Here is a 27,036-nt window from a genome sequence, read left to right on the forward strand (position 1 = left end):
GTGATTGTGTTTTATTTTTCTGTCACAGTCACCTGTGAGAGACCTTTAACAATAATTTTGCAAAACTAAAATCTTAGTTTCTCTTACCTTTGCGACAAACCAGATTTTTTTTTCTTTGAGGAATAACAAAAATCTGAAAGATGTAAAACACCTTCCTATTTTGCTACAACCTTATTGAATACACTAACTATTTTACACTCTTCTCACAGTACACTACTGTTTTATGGGAACTGTATTCTACAAAAGAACGGTGATTTTATGGAAAAAACATGGGCTGAAACAAAACTTTTCTATTTTCATGATTTCATGGCGTTTGCATGGAAAGACTATTCAATGATGTACAGTTATTATAATAAAGACTGCTGGAAACTATCTCCAGTCAAGAATCGGTATTTCAAAGGACTAAATCATTAATAATGGTTGCTTTTTTAAGTGCTTTAATGGTTCTCCATTCATAATCTCCTATCAATGGAAAATGCATTTCTGATTGGTTTCTTGAATTAAAATGTTGGGATAAAAAGTAAAATAATGACTACAATAATTTAAAGGGGTCTGTAATCTTGGTTTCGGATTGGTATAAAGGCAAATGACGGGTATGCTTACACTGTGCACTGGGATTTTATACATTGGGTTTATATCTACTGGGAAGAGGGCTGGGGGGGATGAGGTTAGACCCTCATGTTCTGCAGGGAGCAATTCGCTAGCCGCAGACTGATGTAGCAAAGCCAGGCCAAGATCCATCCCTGTAATGGGTAACTCTTGACGTATTTTTCGTTTGAAGATCTAGAACGCAAAATATGAACAATGTAATGAAAAGAGCAAAATGAGGTTTGCATCACTCGGAGCTTTTGAGAACAATTTTTCAAACACAGATCTTAAGTGAAATATGTTTATACTGTAGTAATATTTAGCGATGAAGTAAATCAGTTTGCAACACAAGAGTCATTACTGATTCTACTTGCGTTACTCACCTAGAGAAAATGTCTTTTTTTTTGAGTAGGTTTGCTAGTTCTGGCAAATTTCCCACTTTAAAAATCAGGTTTTCTGGAATCTGAAGACTAATTCTGAAATGTGCTTACTACTCTCTACTTCCAATGGTGTCTTCTGTGTCTCTACTTCTAATGGTAGTGGTACCCATCTGTGGAAGAAATAATTATTGTGTGGTGTAATTGACTTGAAGTGATGCATTCATTTTTGAAAGTGTTAAGATACTGATTCTTTGGGTTTGGGTTTTTTTTTGTTTTTTTTTTTTTTTGTTGTTAATTGTATGGTATAGTCTGGGTACTTTGAATGTTGTCCAGTTTTTCCCAGGGGGTTAGGCACGTTCGTTATCCAAGTGAAAAATAGCCGTCACGGGGAGAGGCAGTCTTTCAAACCTTTAGTCCTCTCAAGAGCTGTGAATATCAAGCCAGAGGCCTTACTCTAGATTATTTATTCAGCAATATTCCACTGGGGCCTGTGAGTTGTTCACTGTGATTGTTGCCTCTACTACAAAGTAGGTGGGCATTTAGTCTTAGTAGCAATTGGGCTTTTTCAGGAAGTACCATTTCATCCTTAGATAGGACAATTTGCAGCAATCCAGGCTGAAGGTGCACAGACTATAGATGTGATTCCATCAATTTGTTCTGTTATTTAAAAAAATTCCTTTTTTTTGCATTTAGGATGAGAAGTATTCTTAAAATGAAATTACAATTACAGTCAATGGAATTATTGCCTACCAAGTAAGAAGGTTTTTTTTTTGAGTATTATAAACTCGATCCAGCAATTCAGTCGAATAAAGAGTTTATTCAAAATTTCCTTTTGATAGGTATATCATGTCATTGGTAAGATAGGGAGCCAGCTAGGGAAAACAAAAGCATGGTGAACTCTCTGGAATTATGCTTTGATAATATGGCTGTGGAAGATAAAGAGTTACTTAACTTTTTTTGAAGACACTGCTTGTTTCTGAAATAGATGGGCAATCGTATCCTCAAAATAAACTTGCTTCCTTTCTTATTGGGAAGAATTCTTTCAGAAATGGGGTTGTTAGTAACAGTGCTAGGATGTTTTTGTTTTGAAAGATAAATTATGCAGAAATGAAATGTCAGGGCGGACTCTCAGAGCCTGAGGCTGGCTATTGTTCCCAAAGACAAAAAAACCCTCCCAACTGCTCTTTTTTTTACTATTCACAGAGAGGACGCAGGATGCTACAACTGAGGAATACAGATCAGATAATATCAGCAGTATTTCTGTGACTTTCACTTTTTGGCTTCTAAACTTTTCAGTTGAAAGGGTAATGAATTCCAAGTGCAATAAACTTTGTGATAGTTGAGATTAAAAATGATCATGCATATTTCTTAAATTTAAAAAAACCCCTTTTTGTAACAGATTTTATAATATTTTATATAATTAATATTTTACATAATCCCTTAATTCATGTGGCATATTTTAGACATAATCCAGTGGTGTTTCATGTGTAAATCAAGATAACCACATAAATGAAAACATAAATAAAAATTTAAGAAGAGGAAGGGATTATGACTTAAAAGCTGTAAAAATAATGTAAATTGTTATTTTTATCAACGGCTGTTGTCCTGGAGTTAATTACATCCTTACTGGTCCTGTGTAATTTTATAGAACATAATGGGTTTCTGGATCAATATAAAGAAGTACTTGTGGGGATCCAGTAATACTAAGGCCAGAATCTGTTAATCTTCTTTTAATCAGATCATGATTAAATGGGAGAATTGCATGTAGTACATGACTGAGATCAATAATAAACAAAGGAGGAGAGTTATGTTATGAGTAGACAACCAGGAAGCAAGCAAGGCCTTGAGGAATCATTATTTCAATCAAACAGCAAGGCACGCATTTTAGAAAGAATTATAAATTTTTTCACTGACTAGATAAAATGTTAGAAAAATCACAACTGCTCTTTGAACCAAATGCACACAAGCTAAAACCAGATCTATGCAAACACATGGCTTACATTTGGGTGATGAAATGTACTTAGTTGAATTATTAGTTGAAATGTAACTGCAAGCACTGCTAAACCACATTTTAGAATTTCTTAATTGAAAAATAACAATGAATGGCAGATTAAATTAAAACTGATTCAAGTAATTCAATCCACCATTTCCCAACATACTACTCTCTGCAATAATTAAACCTTCAGTTACCAAGTACTGATGGAAAAGCAAAATGAATGTTAACAGTAAATGCTGGAAGATCAAACTGAGGGCTGAATACTTGTAGACTGTTGCAGAGGTGTTTTGTCATGTCTGCCGCTCAGAAAGTATTCAAAAATTATTTCAATTTTAGCAGTGGAGAAAAAGTTTAAGAAAATTGGCTAGTGTTATTGAGGGCATGCATGTCAGTTGGGATCAAAATTCAGAACTTTTCATTTTATTTATTCTCGAACTGTTCCTGGATTTTAAATGACGTTGTGTGCAGTTCCCTTCAGCAGCTGTTGTAGCCATGTATGTAAAAGGTCACTGCCCTCAGCAAACAGTTTGAAGTGTTTCCTTTTTTGATTATATATGCCACTGGTGAGCAGTAGTAGTCATACCAGCTCCTCTTCTATGTAATATTCAGAATTTGTCTTTCTGAATAATGTTTTATGCTTTGTTCTTACGAATGCTTTTGAGATGAGTGCAATGGAAGAATTTCTATCCACCCTGTCTTTCTAAACTTAACACTACAAATGTATTCCAGAAGTTCCCCGGGCAAAAGTAAATAGACTGTAATGCAGAGTATCCCTCTTTGTAGAATAATCCATTTCCGAGCTTGATGCCTTCATTGTCACTGAGTCAGATTTTAAAGGCACCAAGCATATGCTGCAGTTGGTATTTCATCATGCAAGTGAAATACACCATTTAAAGTCAGATTTCCTTTGAAAAGATTTAGCATAAACTGTAGGTAGAAATCTTTTATTAAATCCTTTTTCTCCTCGGTGTTGTTTTAGTTAAGAGATGAAGGAAACTGTTAAAGGAAATTTAACCTGCAGAATTCTAAATCTTAAATGTAAAGTATCCTTTTCCCTCTGGAGGCATAAATCACAACTTCCTTAAAAAAATACTTACAGTACTGACAGTATACCAGCCAGTGTGGAAGTAATTTATCTACTACTTAAAAAGAATCCACATCTGGGAAGGCTAAAATTTTGAAGTACCATTTCCCAACAGTTCAGGACGCGAAGGGAGAAGTGTCTTTCGCAGAATGAAACTGCCAGATTACCTGTATCTTGAGGGAAAGAGTTACTTCTACTGAAGTATTTCCAGGATGTTGAGGTGAACACCCACTGCCAAAGTGACCATCAGAAAGCTCCTTTTTTAAGTCTCATGTAAAAAAGTGCTCTCTCAGGCAGCGTGTTGTCACCTTAGGACAGGTTGTTGTATGGAATCAGAGATAAGGATAGTATCTGCCCAACCTTTTTGCATTACAGAACACAGCAAAGTCTTATTAATTTGGAGACTGAAAATGCCTGTTTACAGTTGGGGGTGGTATATGTCAGTAAATAAGCAATTCCAGGAATTGTTCCTGAAAGCTTTGGTGACTTCTTTTCACAAGAATTGTAAGTATGAAACACTTCAAACAGATTCTTACCTGCTGTTAAGTCAGCACAAAATCATTAAACTCATGCTTTTTAACTGAGTATCTGGTCATCTCTGACATTAGAAGTTGATGGCCTGGAATCAACGGTACAGAAGTCAGCAGAGTATTGTTATCTTTCAGTAGAAGTGAGAGCCATCTAAGTAGTAAATGGTTTTGACAAGAACAGTAGGATTTTAGCAAAGGTAGACTGCTAAGAGAAATGCTGGATCTACATAGAAGAGGTGTCTGTCTATATGGAAATGGTGTTGGAAAAGAATGGTGTTGGAATAGAATTTAACATTCTGTCATATATGAAATCCGCTAAGTATGGACTTTCAAATACAGAGCTCATCTCTTGCAGTGCAACTTAATAAATATCATCTTGCTTTTATAACAAAAGATAAATATGCTTTGGATGGAACTATATCGAGTCTTGATCACTTAAAACTATAGGTGCTTAATTTCAGATCAGATCTAAATTATGCTTTAAGAAGTGAATCATAACTAAAATCTGGCACATTGAAAATAAATGGACCTAATAATTATCGTATAGAAACAGTATCCCTGCAAGATGTTATGGATGGACTTTTAAATCCCAAGCATCTGCATTAGAGTTATGGTTATCTGATCCTATCATCTACATTTGACAGTTAATGCTGTTCCTGAAATTTACAAGTTTTTTATGACCTTACCTTTGCCTGGAATTTGGCCAAATGCTCCCTTGATCCTAAACTACTTTGAAGACCATGTCTTCTGATATCTTGTTTAGATCTTACTTATATCTTGAGGAATATTTTATACAGAAGAAGAAAAAGACATCTTTGTCTTCCTCTGTGAAGACACTTTGTGTAATCATAATGTTAAATTCAGAGAGCTTGAGAATAATACACAAAATCAAAATACTGGAAAAAGAGGAATATTGGTAAAGGAAGTCAGGAGATGAGCCAAAAGAGTGCCTGATCATTAACCTTTCGAAAAATGCAAACCGGTGCACTTAACCTTCTAAGCAGTCATTTAGCTGTGAGTCTGTAAAACATCAGATCTCCAGTTTAATGACAGAAGACGACATGCATCATCCCATCTTTAAACCAGCTGGAACTTATTAATGGGATCAGATGCACGGGAAAATTCCCTTAGAGTTGCATGGAATGCTTAGCAGGGGGGGTGAAGATTACCAATAGGCGTGATTATGCTATTCCAGTCTGTTTGGAAATTAATCTGTGCAACTACTCCCCTAAGCACTGGCTTCCTTTCCCTTCTGAAGTTAGGTAGGACATTTGACAGATTAGGCTTGGGAAAATGTAATATCATTCCTGACATGCTTTATGCAAGGCAAAGCAATCTGCAGAGATCTCCATGGAGGTTTTCATCACTTTAGTGCAAGAATATGTGAAGAGAAATTTTATCTGTGAAAGCTCTCTGCACCTTAGATGGTGCCCTGCATAGCAGAGTTTGCTCAGATATTTGTTACTCAAAAAGAGAGTATGTGGAGACCAGTGTAGAAGTGTTGTGGGCATCATTTAAGCCCCGTTAAAAAGCTCCACTGAGTACATGTAACTCTTGAGTCTATTTTAAAACTTGTGGGATACATTTATACACAAGCTTTTTTGGGGAATATCTCCTATTATTTGTGCTAAATAGTTTGTGCATAAATACTTTGTTTTTAAAAATGAGAAAAAAAGCACATTAAAATATTTTTTCAGTGTAGTGCTACTCTTGAAATCATCTTCCTTTTGTTGTAGATGAGCCAAGATCTTTTCTACCCTGCCAGGAAAAGAAAAGCCATCTTCACAGTATCATCCCTTAGTAATTCCATGTTCTTTTGAACCAGTATTTTAGATAAGGCCTTCTCTGTTACTCTCCTGCCTCTAGTAGTAATTTATTAGATGCTTCAGAGGAATTGCTCCTGAAAGGGCATTAATATAAAAAACCTGCCCATAATATGGATTTATTCCTCTTCAGATGGGCTTATGTCTTGTGAAGCCTGAGAGCTAACTGACCTTATTTTTGCTTTGTTCCTATTAGACAACTTGCAAGACCAGTTGCTTCATGTGTAACACCATAATTCCAAGACTTAATGGCATTTCTTATGTTTAGCTGTGGAAGGACTTAGCAACCAAATAAATACAGCAATACGTACACATTCCATAGCGTTCCTCCGCAGGAGTTTCCAGCTCTTTCATCTTTTGTACCCTGTTAATGCATGCTGTATCTTCTGACCATGGAAAGTGTCTCAACTTTGTTCAAGTCAACAGAGCTAGGAGACCTTACACCACCATCAAAGTTGTTTCTTTACATTACATTTAGTAGAAGGATGTATTCTCAACACTAGGACAACTGGATGGCTCATGCTCTGTCAGTGCAAACCATTTGTAATTTATCATTACTATGGCTTTTTAGAAATTAGTGTGTCTTTTAAACGAACTTGAAAGGAGAATCAGAGATCTTCCTCAAAGGACATAGAATAGTAGATTAAAAAGATCAAGAGTACAATTCAGTACAGTCATGTTAAGATAAACATTTTAGAATAGAAGAATAGCATTTTAGACCACAGCCATGCAAACAGCAGTTAAAATTAAGCCAGTGTTCAGCTGCAGTAGGAAGATGAAGCGTAATACAGTCCCATTAAATGTTAGCTGTAATTTAGTAGGCTGGAGTCGTGCTGGGCGAGCAGGGCTGAGAAAGCTTTCTGCCTTCTCTCTGCTATTGCTCAGCTGATTTGTTTGGAGTTTGATCTTATTCCTCTGGATGTGAAAAAACGCAAGCATTACTGATGTGGAATATCCACATTATTAATGTGGGGCTGCACTGTAGCTAAAACACTAAAATAATATTGCACTACTTAGAATTTTAACTTCTTTTCATTAAATAGAAAGCTTTACCCCTTGAGAAGAACCTGGAATAATTTGGTTGAAACAGTATGAAATTGCTTTTTTTGTCCTTTTCATTTTCATTTTTTCCCTTCTCCATATCAAAAGTTTCTTGATTACAATGATTATACATTGAAATTTATTTTTCTTGCAAAAAACTGTATACATCACTTTGAGGAACAAACACAAATAAAAGATTTCAAAGCCAGCTATGGGATTTAACCACACAAGTCTCATGGGATTTGTGTGGTTAAATGTGCTAGTCAGGCACTTGTGTGTACTGTGACAAAAAGTTTAAAAATGTTTTCGGTAAGGCCTGTCAGGTAAGATGGTATCTTTTAAAAGACCAGCTGCTATACATGGAAAAAGAAACTAAATATGAAATGGAAGCCCTTTGTGCCTTGACAGTTTCTCTATTTTTTTCTTGGTTATCAGTTGGTTTAATAAAAGCAGTTCTCTCTCCCTGAAAATTTTTCCACTTTTTATATCATTATGGTGGGGGCACCTCAACTACAGAAATCATGTTGATAACCATAGTGCGAATCATGAAATCAACTCATTCTTCATCGTTCCCTTGTTGCCTGTTGAAACAGGCAAAACAGCTTTAAGAAGTGCCTAGCAGTTCGCAGTGTCACACCAAACACAAAATTACCTTTTGGGGAGCTCAAGGATTTAATCTAGGGTTAATTTGGGATGGGAACGACTTCGTATGAGTAGTACTAGAGAATAACCTCAAATCCTAACGATTGTGATTTTAGAATCTCTGTACCAAAAAGAAAGTTCAAGGTTAAAAATCACACATAACTCAGGTGTTTGTTGAATGTATAAGCCTTTCAGAAGATTATTAATTTTCTTCTTGTCCTGTAAACCATGGCTCATAATTGCGTGGCTGCAGTTCAGGACAGTGAAATGCAACTTCAAATCATCCTTTCTTAGTCTGCTAGAGAATTAATCTCTAGCCAAGTAAGAATAATGTCTCAGCAGAGATCTGGTGTTGGAGACTAGTTCAAGTCAAGGAACATCTCCTGCTCTGCCCCAGTAGAAGCTCTACAAATTTATACTAAGTAGTTATTTCTAATGGAGTCTTTTAAAAAAATCTGAAACATGCTAAATTAAGACAGGTATTAACATTTTACATTTATCTTTGAGATCTACTGTTTAGTTACCTACTTGGTAACATCAAGAAGTCTTGATGGAGTGGAGGAATAGGACCTCATTAGGACCTCAGAGGAGGCTGCAATATTGAAAACTGCTAAAACCAGAAGATATATAACTCTTTTTTTTTGTTTGTCTTTTTATGTTTTTTTTCGTTTTAATCCTTCTGTTAGGTGCAAACCAGAGAAAGAAGAAAGATTCACAAGGAACTTCAGGAAACTCCTGTGAGCAGATCTCTCACAAAATGAAGACCAGCAGAAGCTTTAATTCTCCTGGTGTGAGAGAGAACCCTGTAACGGAGCTCCCTGTAAACAGGATAATCGATGTGGATGGAGTCAAACTGGAAGACATTGGCACACGCTCCTGTGACGATTCTGAAGGGAACCTCAGCTTTGAAGGTTACATCTCTGAACTGAGATCTTGCCAAGGGAGGATGAGGACTGGAGTTTATAGGACATCAGACCTTCCATCTCTGATTACTGTCAAGAGTGAGAAGAATAAGGGCACTGAGAATCAGTATAAAGCTACTTTTGTTTAAATCTCTGTTCTTAATTAAGAGTTCTGGTATTTTTGCTTGGCATCAGCAGCAATGGAGATATGCCTTAGAGACGTGTTTCTGCAAGTTACGAGTTGTTTTCAGTACCCAGTTGCCTTCAACGAGCCTGTCAGACCGTCTGTTCTGATATGAGTTAGAACTCGCAGAATGAAAAAATAGTATTTCAACGAAAGTATCGAGCTAATTGTTTTTGTTATCTTACTGTTTCTGTATAATTTTCCTGGGATGATTCTGTTGCATAGTGCAATTTAAGTTACGATTTCCACCCCTACCTTCTTGTCTTTAATAAAGACAATCTCACTTTAAATTACCCTACCCAAACTTTTTATTTAAGATAATTTCACTTTAACCTTCTAAAGTTTTTTCCTGGTCTGCAGGATTCCCTGTGTATCGGTAGACTTTTGAAGTGGAAGTAAAATCAGTTATTGGTGTAAAAAGATTAGGATTATTTCCTTAATATCTTCCTATCTGTCTCATAACATTTGGGAAGAGGTCCAGGTGGGATTCAGTCTTGTCTAATGCATTGCCTGGATGGATATATGCAATAAGACCATTGTTATACAAGCAGTAAGAAGAAAAAAAAAAAAAAAGCTGAGAATTCCCTGTGCTGGGAATAATAGCTGCTCTCATAGCCAACACTGGTGACGTTTCCATACCAGAAATGTATATACTAATTACACAGTGGTGGGAGGGTTGTCCAGGCCCCTCCTCATCACTGCTCTTGGTGTCTTTTAGCTTTGGGGGAAGGCAGATTTTGTTACTGCTCTTTTGATAAGTGGTTAAGTGCCCCTCATTCTTTTTGTCATTAATTGTAGTTTCAGTTAATCTTATAGCCTTGGGTGGAGTTTTGAGAAAGAAAAGATACTTAAGAGTACTGAACATGTTTCTTTTGCCACCCGCTCCTTTCCTCCTTTACCATTCTTCAGGAGAGGTTATGAGTCTGGACATGCAAAAGGGTAAATGAAGAAATGAGAGTGTTGGACCTCTGCTCGTCAATGTGAAACAATACTGAGCATATATATTGCAACCTCCTGGTGGTTCACTGCTTTGAAATTATTGTGAGACTTAAAAAGTCACGTTACATAGCTCCTAGACTGCAGATGCACAGAGGCAGTAAGTCTAAAGCATCACAGTAATTAGTCTTTAACTTCTCTTTGCTCCTAAAGCATACCAAGAATCATGAATTTTTTGAATAGCTGAAAATATTGGAGGCAGTCACTCAGTTTCTTAAATCTGTAAGATGAGAGAGAGGTACATATGATTTTATAACAGTAAAGTAAGATTCCTAAAGCTTAAGCGTAAAACATCAAATACTCGAGTGATATAAATGGACACAACACCTATTAGCTTTAATACTTTAATTCATTTCCACTGATAAGTGATTTTGGTCTTGATATTGAAGAGAACCCTTGTTAACATTAGGCTCAACTCAGTGTGTGGCTGAATGAGGATATATGCTATGAAAATAGCTGTTCTTTTAAAAACATTCACAATTAAAACTAATTTGAGAGTCATGCTAAAATCATAGTGGTGTGACAATACTGAAGACTTGGGGAAACACAGCAGGCAGAAATATGAGTGAACAGGCTTGGAGAATCGTGTAACTGGGTGATGGACTGTGCTGTTAAAATACGGCCATAGCTTACGGCATGTGGGCTGACTTTACCCGTGCTGAAGGTAAAGAGGGAAGCTTCTATACTGATCCACAGGATATGTTGTTTTGCATTGTACTATATATCACCAGTGGAGGACACAACATAACAAAACAGTCATAGCTCAATGATGTGAAAATATTTAAGTATCTATGTTTTTTAAAAGTGTTTTTCCCATGGTTTGGTGTTGGGTTTTTTTGGTTTTGGTTTTTTTTGTTGGGTTTTTTTTTTTTTTTGGTAGAGAGGATCTTTGTTTGCACAAGTAAATGGCCACAATTTTTTCCTATCTTCTGGAAAATTAATAGCTTTGTTCTAATCAAGACCAACATTATACCAGTCAAACTCAAGAGAGGGCTTTTTGACCTGTGATATGCTCCACACTTTCTGTGTGTCTTGGAAAATAAAATCCTAATATCATACAGATAAAAGCTTGAAATTCAAATACAGTCATTACAGTCTTTATTAATCAGTATTTTAGATGAAACAAGGTTGTTTATCTTACAAGTGTGCTTAAGTGACTTTTAGTGAGCAATACAGAATTCTTCAGCTGGAAAATGAGACAGCTAAGGGAAGATATAATAAAGTCTGAAAAACCTTGAGTGCCATGGAAAAAGGGTGGATAGGGATTGACTATCACACTTTTCTAATACAAGAATTAGTGGCCATCAGATGAAACTAGTAGAAGACAGGTTCAAATCAAAGAGCTGTCTCTTTACCTTCTCCTGTTTTCTTTTCACAAGCTGCTGTGCTCAGAAAGAAAAGCAAACAAACCCGCTGTTTTTAAATTCTGAGTGCAGCAAACTGCATTTGACTGTATCAAGGATTCAAAGGGAATTTGACAAGATGGGAGACTCAAACTGTGTGCAGGAAAATGAAGGATGTGAAAGAATGGAGTTTTCTTTAACGTAGGGAAAAATCTTGGCATGATGCCTGGAAATCCTGTAAACAAAGGGACATGGGAAAAACTGTTCCTCCCCATGCTGGACTGTTATGCCAGTTATTGGCATATTGTTTAAAAGAATGAATTCTTAGCTAGGATTTACGGAAATTAATTCCTTAGGCTTAGAAATAATTAATAATATTATCTCTCCTATTCAATATCTGGCAGAATATAAAAGCTAAACCTGCTAGAATCAGTTGCCACAGATCATGGAGTTAATAAAAATGAATGTGGACAGCCTGTCTCTGGCTGATGTTTTCCAAGATTTTACTAAGGATGTTGTCCAGTTTTAATTACTGTGTGACTTCAACATTATAATATGATTTAAAGTTGCCTCATTATACTGTGATTTCCACTACTAATGACATCTACTTGCAATTAAAAAAGCAGCCCAATTGAAGCACTGCTTGATAGCTTAATCCTTTATCTTGCCAGCTAGTTCCTAAAGATAATCAGATTTTATGTGATTTTATTTCTCTTTTACTTTTCCCAGTTTTCCCCTGTTGAAGCTCCGCTTGTACAGAGAGTTACTCTTATGTCTCCTTAATCCCACGATGATAAATAAAAGGGGAATTTGGTCTCCTCATACTCTTGCGTGGAAGAGAGAGATCCACTGACCTATATCAGTACTCAAGCCTGAAACTGTAACAACCAGTGATATAAAAACCCCAACCCCAACACTTAGAAAATCCTTCATATTCTAAATCTTATTTAATATATGAGGTGTCTTATATTTCACTTGTTGTCATGGTATCTGATTTTCAAATGGTAGTTGTTTCAGCCTCATAGGCTCCACAACAGTCACAGTTTTTTTGTTGTTTGGTTTTTTTTGTTTGTTTGTTTTAAAGGTTCTGTGAAGAATAGAAAATACACATATAGGCAAATTTACAAAGGGACTTCCCCTTTAGGATTACTGTAGCAGTGTGCCTTGTCAACAAATTGTGGTATAACACACATGCCAAATAAACCACTGTGCAATTTAGCTCTGGGGGATGGCATGACAAATAACCGATGTTTTCTGAAGGCACATAAACAGGCTTTGCAAAGAGACTTTGCAAGAGATTTACTGCTCTGTGAGAAGGAGCCAATACCTGGCTGTACCATGTCCTTTCTCATGCCCCTGAAAGTCTTCTGGAGGCTATTGAATGTCTGTCAAAGATGCTGGGTCCTTCGTGCACTGTTTCTCTGCCTGAAAGTTTTGGCCACTTTTCTTGCCCTTGCTATAGTGTGCATTGCTTTATTTCTCCCTCTCTTCTGATGCTGGAATTTACTGTTCTTAACAGAAAACTGTTAAAAGACATGGCTCAGCTGGTAGCCTCATCTCATTGTAGCGGAGATAATCAGGACTTATGAGCTTATTGTGATTTTTTTGGAAGTAGCCTGATTTTCACCACAAAACTAAAATCCTTGCCAGTTTCTCAGTAGTGGTGTTAATGCTCATCCCAGACTTCTCCAACACAGTATTGATAGTGAATGTTGTCATTTAAAATGTTCTCTCCTAAGGTACTTGGTAGCTGGGAGACGGGGCGAGTGTGCGGTAGTGTGCTGTAGCATCTGTGATGCAAACACCCAGAGGCATCTTTTCACAATTTCTCAAAGATTTTGAGAAGTTTCCAAAGGCTCAGTTAGACAAAGGCCACAAATCAATGGCAGGCCCTTATCAAGAGTTGTGAGAAGCCAAAACCGTTGTAGGTCCAAGGCACTCCTCCTAACTCTCAACCGCAGCTCATTGTGTTAGGTTTAGAAACAACTGTATTTTCTGCATCAACAGGCAGATTTTCAAGCTTTGTGGGATTGTAGCAAACCCGTGTGACAACAGTGTTGCTTTGCGGGTAGTGTGGGTGTTTACCCTGCAGCAAAAACAAGTGGCACATCCAAGTACTTCTCTCTCCCTCTGCTCTTGGAACAGCATCCCAAGCTTAGCATCGCAGGGTACTGAACAACTGGGAGATTTGTGAACCCTAATCCAATGCCAATTAAAACACAGGAAAAGCTTTAATTGATCTTACTGAAATATTTCCTTGCTGTAGACTGTCACTTTTAGCCAGGTTACTCTTGATTTTTTTCAGAAGACCTTTATCCGCTGAGAAGTGCTGGATGATCAGGTGTCTGCAAATCTTGCCTGCATTACTCAAAATGTTAGCAAATCCAATATGTTACACATGAGCCAACATGCTTTCTGAATTGTTTGTGTGGAAGATAAGGAAAGAAAATTGTTTATATTTTTTCATCCCAAGTGATCATTCTGTTGTACAGTCTGAAATGTTGTTGTAAAGAATTTGATTTGTATTCTTGTTTTATTTGTGGTTTTGTCTTTAAATGTCTACATAGTGACTTTCTAATATGATAACGCACATTGGATTTATTTCTCATGCCTTGTCTCCCAAAAGTATTGAGAAATCCTGTACTGCACAATAATGTTTATAGAATCTTAAGTGTGTCAAACTCATTTAAAATGTTGTGTATGTAGTAAGTAAATAATTTATACCACTGGAACAGATAATGTTTCACTTATATCTAATTTCAATGTAGGGAAAGATATGAAAAAGGTTTTTTCAGTTATTCTGGAACGTGCTGCCATTTGGACATCACAGCTTCAAAGTACGAGACGTGAAACTAGCCTGCATTTTTTTAGATTTTGCAAAGATGTCTTCTTAAACCTAGCTTACATAAAGAAATTCCTTTAAAAGAGGATTTTTAAGAATTTTTGCCAAATATTTATATACCTTAAAAATAGCTCATCCTCTGGAATTTAATAATAGTGGGTTAGGTTTTTAGCCTTTAATGAATTCCTTTTGCTCTATTCTAGCAACACAAAAGAATTACAAACCTGAGGAAAGGCAGTAGCCAAATGTTTTCCAGGTACAGTGTAATCCTCCTCTGGCTTCCCTTCTGCATAGTCTTGGTGGGTTGTCTAGCTCTGCAGTTTCTGAGTGGACAGATGCATCAGAACTGCTCTGCCCTTGCAGCAGGCACTGCTAAAATATACAAATGCTCTATCTACCAGAGAGCAAGAGAGGAAAAAACTGGGGGGGGCCCAGTGGTTCCACGACTGTGTACACTAACCTGAATCAGTGACACAATGATCCTTAAATGGTTCCCTTCTCATTCACCATCCTCTTCATTTGTGCTTTGAACGCTTTGTGCCAGAGCAAGAGGACATACAGAAGTTTGAGAAGCAATAGTAGAAAATAATGACTGATGGGAGTGGGATGAAATGTAACTCTTCCAAGTCCATGACAACACTGTGTTGCTCCCTATGATAGTCTTGTACCAGTTTCCAGTGATGATGCTGAATCCCACCCCTGCAGGTACACAGAGCTGCGAAGACACTAGAGCGTTTCCAAGTGCATATAGCCTGCAGCAAGTGTCAGGGTGAGTACTGTAAAGATCGCCACCTACCTCACTGGAGAAGGCCCTGAAGTCCAAGTTTGGGAACTATATGCTTAAATAACTTGTGTCTGCTTTTCCAGGATGCACTAACCTGTACCTTGTCTGCATTCTCTTTCTGCAGAGCTTTCTGTACAGCTTCAAGCCTCAATTCCAGAGCAGGCTGATAAAGAAATGAAAGACCAGCTAGAAGTTAATCTAATTAAAGCTAGTTTTCTTGTAGTGGCATAATCTTAGATCAGGGCACAAAAATTAAACTAATGCCTCTACCCATTCCTGTGGGAGGTAACTGGGGTCTTTGTTAATGATCTGAGTCTTTCCCAGAAAGATGACACCATGTGATGAGGGGAAACTACCCTTTAATTACTATTCTCCCTCATTTATAGACTTGCACAAACATCCTTTTCAGTAACTATTTGCCAGTTTTTGCCAGTATACCAACAATGTGAACTCAGATACCATCAATATCTATGTAACTTCAACCTCTTCCACACTTTTAAAATTTCCAGAGTCAATACTACGGCCAGGATGAAGCAATGCCTGGCTGAGATCAGCTCTCTGTATGCAAAGCAGTTAGCTGAAACTTGTTTGCAACCAGGAGATAATCAGTGATGGTGGGCACATATCTTTGACCTTGTGCTTGCTCATTTGAGCATTGAGTAAAAAGCATGTGTGCATGTATTAGAAAATCCAGAACAACACATGCCACAACTTCACTCCCTGGTGAGAGGGTGAAGGCACAAACAGGCAGATGTTCAGCTTCCCGTTGGAAGGTGCTGATGGCTAAGCACGCTCCATCAATCTTGCACGGCCTCGGTCTCCTGGAGAATGCTGGTTCTCCCATTGCATCTTACCTGTTTGTTTTATGTTCTTGTGGGAAAGGGACAGATACAGAGGTATGAGATTTTGCTGCCATTCATTGCAACAACATCACATCGGTTTATACAATGAAAGGACTCACTCTGCAGTGCCATAAGATTTAATTTTCCTTGCTAGACAACTGTGTACTTAACAGGATTGGGCCTTGTGTGAGCAGAAGAAAGTCCAGTTTAATTCAAAATAGACTTAACAGAGCTGATCTGAAACTCATGATTTCTCTTTTAGGAGCACCCAGTTGGGATCTGCTTGCCTAACTTTAGATGTCTACTCCAAAGCTGCCTTTGTATCTTAAACATGAATGTTACTTTATATATATGGTAGAGATATAGTTAATGCTGTCTATGGATATAAAGAATTATTTGTTTAATACTGTCCATAGATATAAAGAATTATTTGTTTCATCCTCAAGCTGAAACATAATTTTGGACGGGTGACTTGTACCTTAAATTTCACCCTTCTATATTTTCTAGGTCTCCATTACTTATACTGGGAGCCTGGATACCTACCTCAGATGTAAATACATATCCAGGAGGTCCCTGAAACTGGGTGGGGTGATTCTGATCTGCCAGTTTCTTCTGATGTGTGAACAATGTAAGTCAATGACAGCTCAGATTGTTTCTGCAGCAATTACACAGAGCAGCAATTACATTTCTGCAGCAATTACAAGGAGTGGCACTGGAGGTACAGGGAAATGATGGGGAAAAAAAAGAGAGAAGGAAATACAGTGAGGATATTGGCCATGCTGTGAAATCTTTAGCCTAAGCCCATTCTTGAGGTCAGCAGTGAGGCAGTGAAAAATAACTTCTAAAGTCAGGATTTCTGCAGTGAGGAGAGGGCTGCTCACAGGGAGGGACACCAGGTTCTTCCTGGGACATCTCTGCCTGCCTGACTTTTGGGAGTATGGGAAAAAGGGCCTTTAGGTTTTGTCAGGGACAGCATCCCTATTGATTTGATGAAAAAACTGTGCAGCAATTTCCAACAGGATGAGAGCAGAGGGAGGTAATAGAGAAGAGGAGGCCATCAGTACTGGGGCTTTTATATGGAGCGAGAGGGGAGCCCTGGTAAGGGACATCCATGTTCCTCTCTCCAGGAGGCAAGTTTATCACTCTGCCTACCCATTATGTTACCAACTTTCTAAAACACACCCTGAGGCATGGGACTGAGGTCCAAGGGTCCTGCTCCTGTGTAGGAACAGGAGCTCGGCAGCAGGGAGACCGAGGGGAGGAGCTGGAAGTGTCCCTTAGAGGTTTGCCACCAGATTTGTGATTCAAATACCCCAGGAAAAGCCTAGGCAAACCCTATGCTAGACTAACAAATTGACAATACAGATTGATAAATTGAAGGTGAGTATCCTTATGACGATACTGCAAAATCCAGTGTCCACACAGCCCTGCTGGCCCTGGGCAGCTGCCACAGTGACACTGAGTGACAGGGGCTCTCCCTGCGCAGGGTGCAGGTTTAGCAGAGGGCACCTCATTGTGTGGCTTCCCTGGTCACCATAGCCAAAAGGCTGATCAATGGGTATCACCTGGTGCTTCAACCCTTGGCATATTAGTTATCTGCAAAGCAGAAAGTGAATGTTTAATAAGACATGTGGTTTCCATATATATATATATGTATATGTATATATGACAAGAAAAAAGGAAAACGTATATGTATACATATACACACAGGTTTCCATACAGGATATTATTAGGGCTGCAATCAGAATGATTAGAGCACTATTTGTGAACTCTGCTCTCCACCCTACCATAGGAAATAACTCCACAGTCGAGGCAGGCTGTGGGGCTGGTGTCCTTCCCTGTGGGGCTGTCTCTTCCCCGTTAGTGCTCTTTCCCGCTTTGAAAGGGAAGACTTCAGCTGCCTTCAGCTACAGAAGTGGAGCCACCTTCCCTCACACATGCCTGACTTATAGACCATTTTAAAGTATGCCATGGGGGCGTCTAATATGCTAATGAAGAAAGTGGGTGGAATAGCAGGAATTTGAGCACAGCTAAAAATGTACATGCCTAACAATTGCAAATCAGCCTGTGCTGAAGTTACCTAAATGGGTTGGCATCGGTGGAAGGTGGGTGCCTCTACACCTCTTCTTGTCAGTTTTCAGTGAGCACACGGCTAAAAAAAAATCATACGCCTCTGTATATGGGCCTACTGTTTCAGCTGGGGTTATCAGCAAAGGTTTATATCGAAGTCCTTGAAAAATACAGTTACCTACTTTCCACTCTTATTCGTATTGTAGGAGGAACAGTCTCCATGCAAACACATCCTAGACTGGTTGCAGGCATAGTATTTTAGGTATGTCATGACATCTGGGTGGATGAACAGGACTAAGTAGCATCTTGAAATGGACTTCTAAAATCTTGGTTAGTTTTTGCAACTAGATCCATGTCTGGGGTGTATAAGTGAAGGTTCTGAATATTGTGGCTTGTAGCAGAGCTTTAAATCACTCACAGATTTGTGTGATTAGGGGTATAAAATCACAGTCCAGTTTTGTTTCTGCAGCTCAAGCCCAGCTCTTCCCATTGCTACTTTTATATGATTTGATTTTTCAGATCAGAACTAAAAGTTTTTTGGATGCATGGAAGAAACATTTGTAAGCACAGCTGCAGTTAAAGGCTTTTTAAATATATATCTTCAATTACAGTGGCTGAATCTGGCTAAAAATGTGATTTCACAGAGAAGAAAGCATGAAGCCCTTACAATGTCAGTGTACACAAAGGTGGTCAATTGAAAAGAGAAAAATCGCAGGCGGGATATTATCTGATACCACATCCTGCCAAGGCAAAGCCACCCATGCCAATGGGAAAAAGTATACAGGAGGTTGTGCTGGCAGAGTTGCAGCCTCATCAGTATGTTATATGCCTCTTTGGGGTAAATTTTAGCAGGAAAGACTGGTGCAGGAATGGATGAAATGGGGCTACAGCTGCAGAGAAAGTACAAAAAAAAATGAGGAGAGTCTTCCTAGGAGTGCTGAAAGCAGGGGAGGGGACACCCCGGCTGTTTGCTGCTGCTGCAGAGCCTGTTTGAAAGGCTATGCTGTCAAGGGTCCTGTGCCTGCTCCCGCAGGACGCAGGCAATGAGGACAGGCTGTGAAGCTCTGGGCTAGGGGCGAGAGACGAGTACAACAACTCTCTGACCAGAAGGGGCTCACAAGTTCTGACACTTTGGGCTGAAGGTAGGTATAGCTCTGAGTGTGGACCCAGTGGTGTGGGAAGAGAAGATGCTAGTGGAGAGCAAGACCACAGAGGCCATGTCTGAGGGGCAGCAGTGAGATAAGAGGGTAGAAGCAGCAGATGAGCATCAGAATGTGGGGCTTGGTATAGAGCAATGTTTAACACACCAAAGCCAACTGGAGGAATCATGGGGAGAAAATCCAGGAGTCCAGGGGCAGAGATCCATCTCCATGGGGAGCTGTGATGGTAGCGTGAAGGCCTGCAGAGCTGCTGAAGGAGGGCCCCAAGCCCTGCTGAAGGCAGAGGTGAGAGGAAGACCTGGTAACGCAATGAAACCATCTCATGCATGGAAGGAAGATGTTCACTCTGCTGCTGTGTGCTGATGAGGCAGTGGAGGCTGCTGGCAAGGTTGTGGGCCAGGATGGGACATCCACAGCCAACGTGTTGGGGGGTGGGAATGAGGGTGATGAGGGAATGAGATGAAAAAAATAACATGATAGATCTGAGAACAGTTTTAGTCCCTGGAGAGAAGAGAAAGGAAATCAGTGCAGAAAACCCCAGAGCTGTGAGCTCGCAAGTGAGGGAAGCCAGGAGAACTGCTAGAGATGCTGGAGGAGCGTGGGAGGTGAGAGGAGTGAGGAGGAGTAAACATTTGGGTGAAGGCGTATCTTTCTGTCCCAGGATTATCTGCTAAGTGCAGCAGCGCCAAATCCATGTTTGCTGGATCCCAGCTGCTCAGCAACCAGCCTTTAGCAGCTGCGCTTTTACCAGCCTCCCTGCCTCTAGGAGAGGGGAGGATGGTTTATACAAGGATTTGTTTGCTCTGTTACGGTGTGGCAGAGGTTATGCACAGCTTGGGGACTGTGAATATTAACAGCAAAGTCTGGTGGAGGGGAGGATGTACTGGGACTCCAATCCTCTCTGAAAGCCAAAACCATGTCAATTTTTTCCCCTGGGATTTCTGAAGCTGCCGGGGTGGGGGGGGGGGGCGGTGTGTGACACCCAAAGGTGTTTGTTGTTGCAGTGTAGCTATGTGGAAAGCTGGGTGCTGCACTGTTTAAGGCCCGTATGAATAATCAACTTTTCAGTTTGATTTGAGCCAAAGCTTTTCTTTTTCCTAGCTGAAATAAGCAAACAAGCAAAATTATTTCAGCTTTCTTCCTTTGCACATGGTTTTAGCAAGAGGAACACAATGGTTTTTTTCTAAGCACCACTCCGGAACAGAGAAGAGGAAGTGGAGGCTCACTTCTTGACCAGCGATGGAGATGCTGGCTTTGGATGCGAATAATCTGATTGAGGCTGCACCATTTCCTGAGACAGGTCTGACCCATGCCCACCTGTGTCGGGGCAGCCCTGAGCAGTAGGTGTTAGAGGGAAGGGGAAGGGCTCCTCATACATGCCCAGCGTTGCTGCACTGCCTTATTTTAAAATCTTTAAAAAGTCACTAGGCATGGAGCCCATGAGTATTAGCCTCAGTTCTGGTGATTACATTATTCATTAAGTAACGGGGACAGCTGTGTTTTGGTAATGGCTCCCAGGACCAGCAGCAGAGAAGAAGGGAATCCCATCTGACTATGACAACAAGGTCTGTAGCATGGTTTGCAGGTCCCCCAGATGAAAAGAAAAGAGAGTTGGGAGGGTTTGTACATCAGTCTCATGTTGTCACTGAGTCCCTTGCTAGTGCACCAGCAGCAGAATTGCCACACGATTGCTTGCATCCTACCACTTCCTGAAAGATAAATCAAAATTTGTATTTTACATGCTAGAAATACTTCTAATTACTTCCAATTGACATGCACTCATCAGGTTGTATAAACATCTCAGACACAGCACACTTGCAGAGACTTGAGATCTAGCACAAGTTCCTTGCGCTGACAGTGCTGTAGTCTGCAACTATCTCCTTACCTAGGAAGCTGGGTTTGGGCTTCGTAACAATAATGTCAACTAAAGCCTGGAAATCAGCTCATCTCAAGGAAGCAACACTGCCCTGATAGCTGGCTAACATATGTTACCTTCACAAAGGAAGAACCTGGCTTTGAAAGAAGAAAACCTTATTACCTTATTACTATGAAAAAGCATGGAAGGTTGCAAAAATACATGGGGAAATCAGTCATTAAAAAAATTATAGTTTTTCTTCAGTTTTGCAGTAGCTGAGTGGTAGATTTCTCAGAAACATTTACAATTGCCGGGAAATCATGTAAAAATGGAGAACACATGAGTTTGCAGTCATGGGAGAACCCTCCCTCCCTGAGTCTGCTTGATAGCTGGTACATAGGAATGAATGCAAATGGATGTGTGTGTGCCTAAACTTGTCTTTTCCACTTATGTCTAGTGAACTAATTGATGAAAAAAACCCATCAATTTTATTATTTCATATTGGCGGCTGACTCAGTTAATTTACTTTTTGTTGGTATTTAATGATTTAGGATGGTTTTTAATAATGTTTCATTATTACTAATTAGTTCAGAGTCAGGGCTCAGTCTGGGCTTTTATTAGTTATTGTTAAATTTAAAGAAATAAAAAACATTGCAATGTGGGAAGTGAGGAAAAGGCAGACATATGAGGCAGCATTATCAGTATGTGTTATACCCCCTACAGCAAGGATTTCTGTCTCTTTCTGCTCATTTATTGTGTGTTTATTTGCCTTTTCATTTTCCCATGATGATGTCAATATTAAGGGAAAAAGGCTGAAGCTGAGGGATTTTAGCCTTTGATACAGAAGGATTACAGCCTGCAAACATGATAAAGAGTTCCTAGTCTTATTTGGAAACCTTTCATTGACTTCAGCAGTAGCAGAATCTGTCTCCAAATGCATTTGGATTATGTGTGCTCCACAGGAAATGTTCAATGTTATGTGCAGCAAAGTTAAGAATCAGGATGTGCCTTTCTTTAAAAGGAAAATGGAATTTTCTTATAAAACAAGAACCAGACTTTAGTTGCAGTTTCACTTGTGGGATGAGCTGCAATACAGGCTCCAGGCTTTAGAGCTTCTGTCACCCCAAATTCAGGTCTTTCCTCTAGCTCCTATTTCCATACTTCCTCTCTTTTTTATATATACACACACACACACACACCCTCCTATATATTCATACTTATATTTATTCATACTTATATCTGTTTAGTGTTTTACAGAGCTTCCTTTGAAATGGGCACGAAATGAAGTCCAAAATCTAATGCTAGAGACTTTATCTTGAATGCTATATGGATTGTTTTCTTATCTTCATTGTTTTTCTTGTTGTTGTTATGGTATTTTCTCCATACACACCTGACTGTTTTCTCCCTTTATGGAAAGTTTCCTTCGGTACACTGGAAATAATGAGTCACAGATGAATTGGTTTGAGAAGGTTAAGGAGAGCAGCTCTGTGGGCTTGTCAGCCTGACCCATGGAGTGATGGTTTTGACCTGCTGCCCTGTGTCTCACAGGCTGGTGGGTTTTCAGCTGCAGAGATACAAACCAAACAGCATCTCCTCCCTACAGCAGAAGACATTTCTCTCATGGTAGGCATCCCCAGAGGTCTTAACAATGTGTAATCTGGTGATATCTGAATGTGAGAGTGGCTCTTTGTTCTTTGGCAGAGGCAGCGGGCTGCTGTGGGCACAGACCATTCGATGCTCTGCGTGCTGAGGGGGTGGCTGGCTGCGTGCACTGGTTCTGCCTTCGTCTCTGGTTAGTTTGTTCCTGAGGTCAGGTGCAATTCCCATAAACCATCTAAGCACCAGTGAATGCAGCACTGGTGTACGTGAATAAATAAAAAAGGCTACGCTTGCTGAAACTCCCTAAGCTCTGCGCTGCTTATTTTTTCCCTATTTTTAGTATCTTCACATTGGAAGCTCTGTGCATCTGGATTTTTGATGGAGAGGCTGCGGAGTCAGGGGTGAACACATGTCAGGGTAAGGGATGGCTTCCCTGCTTGGTGCCTCTCTGCCTTTAGGGTCATTGCCAGCTCACCCGGGACTGTGCTGCTGGATGGCGCTATCTGAAATGGCATAAAACCAGACTAGTATAGGGGAGTCACACATTTCAGCTCTCTTTCCCTGGGTTTGTTCCCCAACTGTCCTGCAATGAACACTTCTTGTGCTGCTCATGGACAAAAGCTTCACATGATGACACACAAATATCTGCAGCCAAGAACTTATTTTTTACCCTTATGAGCTCCTAAGTGCCCTAAACCCTGTGAAGTTTATAAGAATTCAGTATCAAAACTGAATCTTCAGTTTTCTGAGTAGTTTCTTGCCAATGAGATACAATGTTTCTCAAAAAAAATACGTGGCATGCTTCATTTTTACGGATTCTACAAAAAGCCTGATGAGGCAGGCAGACTCTTTTCTCATTATAAACAGCTGAAAGAATCACTGGTCATTTAACATAATTTACAAAAAACCCACACCTCAAATTCTGCCTTTTCTCTATGACCATAAGGCCTGTTCAGACACCTCTCTGCTGAACCAATGCAGGCAGCGTACATGTAGTAGTTAGGATTTTTTAATGATTCATATCTGTCTGAACCCTGAAATCAATGTTCAGCCATTATTCAGACCTTACTCAGGGGTAATTCCCATTATATGTTGGTGCTTCTCTGGCAGCTGTTGCAACTCCTGGCTTTGATGTCTTTTCCTTTTACTTTTTGTTAGCACTGTCTTATCAATTGAATTGGCTTCTGGTGTTGGTGCTTCATCCTTTTTCTTATGTTGAGGAATCGGTCTGAGCTAAAACTTAGAGTTGGGCCTCCCTAGAAAGACACTCAGCCACTCTTTCTTGTAGTTCAATGTCTATGAACTACAGCAACTAGGAGCAGATACACAGACACAGAATGCATTCTTGCTTTTCTTCTTTCTCACTTTTAGGTATAGGAAAATGCTTTCCTACAACCTGCCTTGATCACCACAGACATATGACTTTTCTGGTCCTGGAAGTAGATGTTTTTCATTCTGGAAATGGATGGAAGAATGTATTTTCACAGCTTTAAAGAAGTATCTTCCTCTTCCCCTTGCTGTTCAGTCCTCTCTCCCCCACTCCACTCTTTCAGCAGAGCTTTTGGGAAGTCTGGATGGAGTAGCAGCTCATGGCTTTTTTTTGCTTCCTTTGCACAATTTCAGTAGCCTGGATGGTAAGCAGATATCTACAAGCCATTGTATAGGCATTACTAGTTTGAAGCCTGATGACCTAAGTCAAGAATGAGGGTAGGAAGTGGAAATCTATGTTCCAGCTTTGCCAGGTGTCCCCAGGCAGATCAGACTGTCTGTATATCCTATTTCCATGTTTGAAATGAGTTAAAATATGACAGATCTATTCCACAAGTCTATTCTGAAGCTTTCTTTACTTCAAATCTTCAGACCACAAAAAGCACATAGAGGCAAAGTAATTTTTTTCTGCTTGTTTGCTCTTTGATAGATTTTGGGAAGAAAATTCCAGATTTGCCTGGTTCCTGCTGTTTGGAGCATTGCTGACAGTAGGAAAGTTTTGCCCATAAACCTATATATGCATAATTGTACTAACAAGAGCTATTACTATGATGACAGACACAGCAGTGTGATAGCACAGCCAGTGGAAATCCCCTCCAACATTATCAACCATCATGGCAAAATTGTGCTGGGGTAGCTCCACTGCACCACTTGGCCCTACTGCCATGGTCTTGTTGGGTTAAAAAAAAAAAAAAATCACATCTCTTCCATAGCTGTGCTCGTGAAACTTCAAAGGGTAGAGCACTATTTAAGAAGGACTATGGTATTCTTTCTGTTATTGTGGCTCTGGAGATTTTGGGTGTGAAGGGGTGTGGTCCCTGATTGACAGGACATGGCTGGCAAAAGCCTCAAGCATAGACACTCTTGTACCAGCCAAACCTGTGGATTTTGGTTGCGGGGCAAGGTGGGGCTGAAACAGACTCCACTGGTGAAATCTCAGTTTTAGCAATACCCTCTGCATCCCTATTAGAAATGCTTCTGCAGTACAGCTGTCTCAGCCAAGCACTTACAAGACAGAGATGGCTTTGCTCAAGCAGCTACAGAAGGGAGCTTTTCGTACACAAAACATTTTGTCAGAGTAATGTCTATTTTCTTTCTTTTTAATTTTCCCAGTCTGCTGCTGAAAGGCTGCTGTTGTAAGTCACAGCTGTGCGGTAACCACCTGTTAATGAGTAATTCTTGTCTCTGATATCAGCATTGATCTGGTCCATATTTTGCAATGTAATGCCATCTCCTGAGTGGGCTTGCTTGGAGCTCCTTGTTATTGCTATACCATGCTTTTCATCAGCTCCCGAAAAAAAAGAGATGGGAAACATCTGGATGGTAAGTCGTCTCTGATTACAAGCAACGTTGGATCAGCTTCTCTGGAGGTGCTGTTAAACGCTTGCTGAGTACACTGGCGATCATCTCTGAGGGTCAGGCTCCTTGTAAACTCTTCACTCCCTGTGGTTTAGGTAGAGTATCTTGCTACATGTCATTCCCATCTACCCACAAATACATTAATGATTAACAACAACAACAGCTCTGCTTGCTTAGAAAACTAAAATACCCCAAAGTCAAGTAAATCACAGTCTCTTGCGAAAGCTCATTGCTGATTCACCCTCCTGCTTCAGCCCAGCCTTGGAAGTTTCCCACTGCCAGGCAAAACCTTCGTGACAGGAGAGCAAAGATGAAAGTCTGTGCTCTTTTCACTGTTGTCTTGGCTCTGACTCTGAGCGGTGACTGTGCAAGGATGGTAAGTCTGATTCTTCTGTTTTGGAGTGTGGATCACCTCCGTGCTGGCTGGCAGGACAATGTTGCCTTGGGGTTGGATGAGTGAAGCTGCCGACCAGACTGAAAGGAAGAGCGCTTCAAATAAAAGACAAAAGGGATTTGCTAGATGAAGGCTCACAGCAGTGCTGACTAAGCAGGGGGCCTGTAGGATAGCTGGTCCCATATGTAACTGCATTTAAAGAAACTGCTTAGATTCACGTCCTGCTAGAGAGGAAGAACGGGAGGGGAGGAAGGGCCACAAAAATGGAAATAGCTTGAAAATGCATCTCAGAAATGTGTTGACACAGAGACCTGCAGTAGTATGGAAGAAGAGTGCTACCCTACCAGACTTTACTGCTACCTGGTAACTGAACATGCCATCTTAGGTAACCATCTCTTTTTCAAACCTCTCCCTGTTTTCATGCCATACCCTTCATTGGTTTCATTGTGTGCTTTGTGTTTTCTTTTGGATACATCTGCAAGGCACTTGCAGCACTGCTGAGCGTGACTGTGGTGGTTTGACTTCCCTAGTTTGTTTAAACCCCACCATGGTCTGGCATCCACCATGGATGAACAGTGCAGCTAATAGTCTGGCTCCTCAGTTGTGTGGCTTTATGATTAGCTGTATTTCATTAGCTAGGCCAAAACTAGTTCAGATGTACTTAAATGATGCTCTAATCCTAACTATCCCAGTGAAGTGCAGAAGTATTTCCTTAGATATTGCAGGTGGGAGCAGAGAGGAATATTCACTTTGCCTAGGAAAAGATCAGCCCTGGCTGAAGCTGTTGGAGACTGCTCAGTGCTGGCAGACTCAGTGTAGAGTGCAAAACCAGTTTCTTCCTCAGAACTATTCAAGCCCTCTGTATATATCTTAGCAACAGCTTTGTCTTATGTCTTACCTGTTATGTCCCCTATCCAGTTCTATGTTCATGATGTGCTGCTTCTTTGACTGTTTTTGTGATTTTTTTTATTTTTCTATGGTTCATCTGTCAGCACCTTTGGTGGCAGCAGCACTTTATGTGTATTACCATTTTTTATTATTTCCTGTGGCTTAAAATCAGCTCAGCCTACTGCTCTTTGCTTGCTGATAGGCAAACCCAAATAAAGTAGAGTTTGCTTTTTTAACCAATGCCCT

The 27,036-nt window shown here is 39.9% G+C and overlaps 2 protein-coding genes across 3 annotated transcripts in view; both read left to right on the plus strand.

Moving 5' to 3' along the window:
- Window positions 1-9,460, plus strand: part of RGS12 (regulator of G protein signaling 12) — a 91,133-nt gene extending 81,673 nt beyond the window's left edge. The window contains exon 18 of the mRNA XM_074822012.1: window positions 8,771-9,460. Within this exon, the coding sequence (XP_074678113.1) occupies window positions 8,771-9,135 (365 nt within the window). The 3' untranslated portion in view covers window positions 9,136-9,460. The remainder of the gene's footprint in view (window positions 1-8,770) is intronic.
- A 16,336-nt stretch (window positions 9,461-25,796) lies between these two features.
- HGFAC (HGF activator) overlaps window positions 25,797-27,036 on the plus strand; it is a 42,578-nt gene continuing 41,338 nt past the window's right edge. For both annotated transcript variants that reach the window (XM_074822013.1, XM_074822014.1), the window contains exon 1: window positions 25,797-25,884. In XM_074822013.1, coding sequence (XP_074678114.1) covers window positions 25,819-25,884 — 66 coding nt within the window. In that variant the 5' untranslated portion in view covers window positions 25,797-25,818. The remainder of the gene's footprint in view (window positions 25,885-27,036) is intronic.

Source organism: Strix aluco, chromosome 4, assembly GCF_031877795.1.
Source record: "Strix aluco isolate bStrAlu1 chromosome 4, bStrAlu1.hap1, whole genome shotgun sequence".
Taxonomy (NCBI): Eukaryota; Metazoa; Chordata; class Aves; order Strigiformes; family Strigidae; genus Strix; species Strix aluco.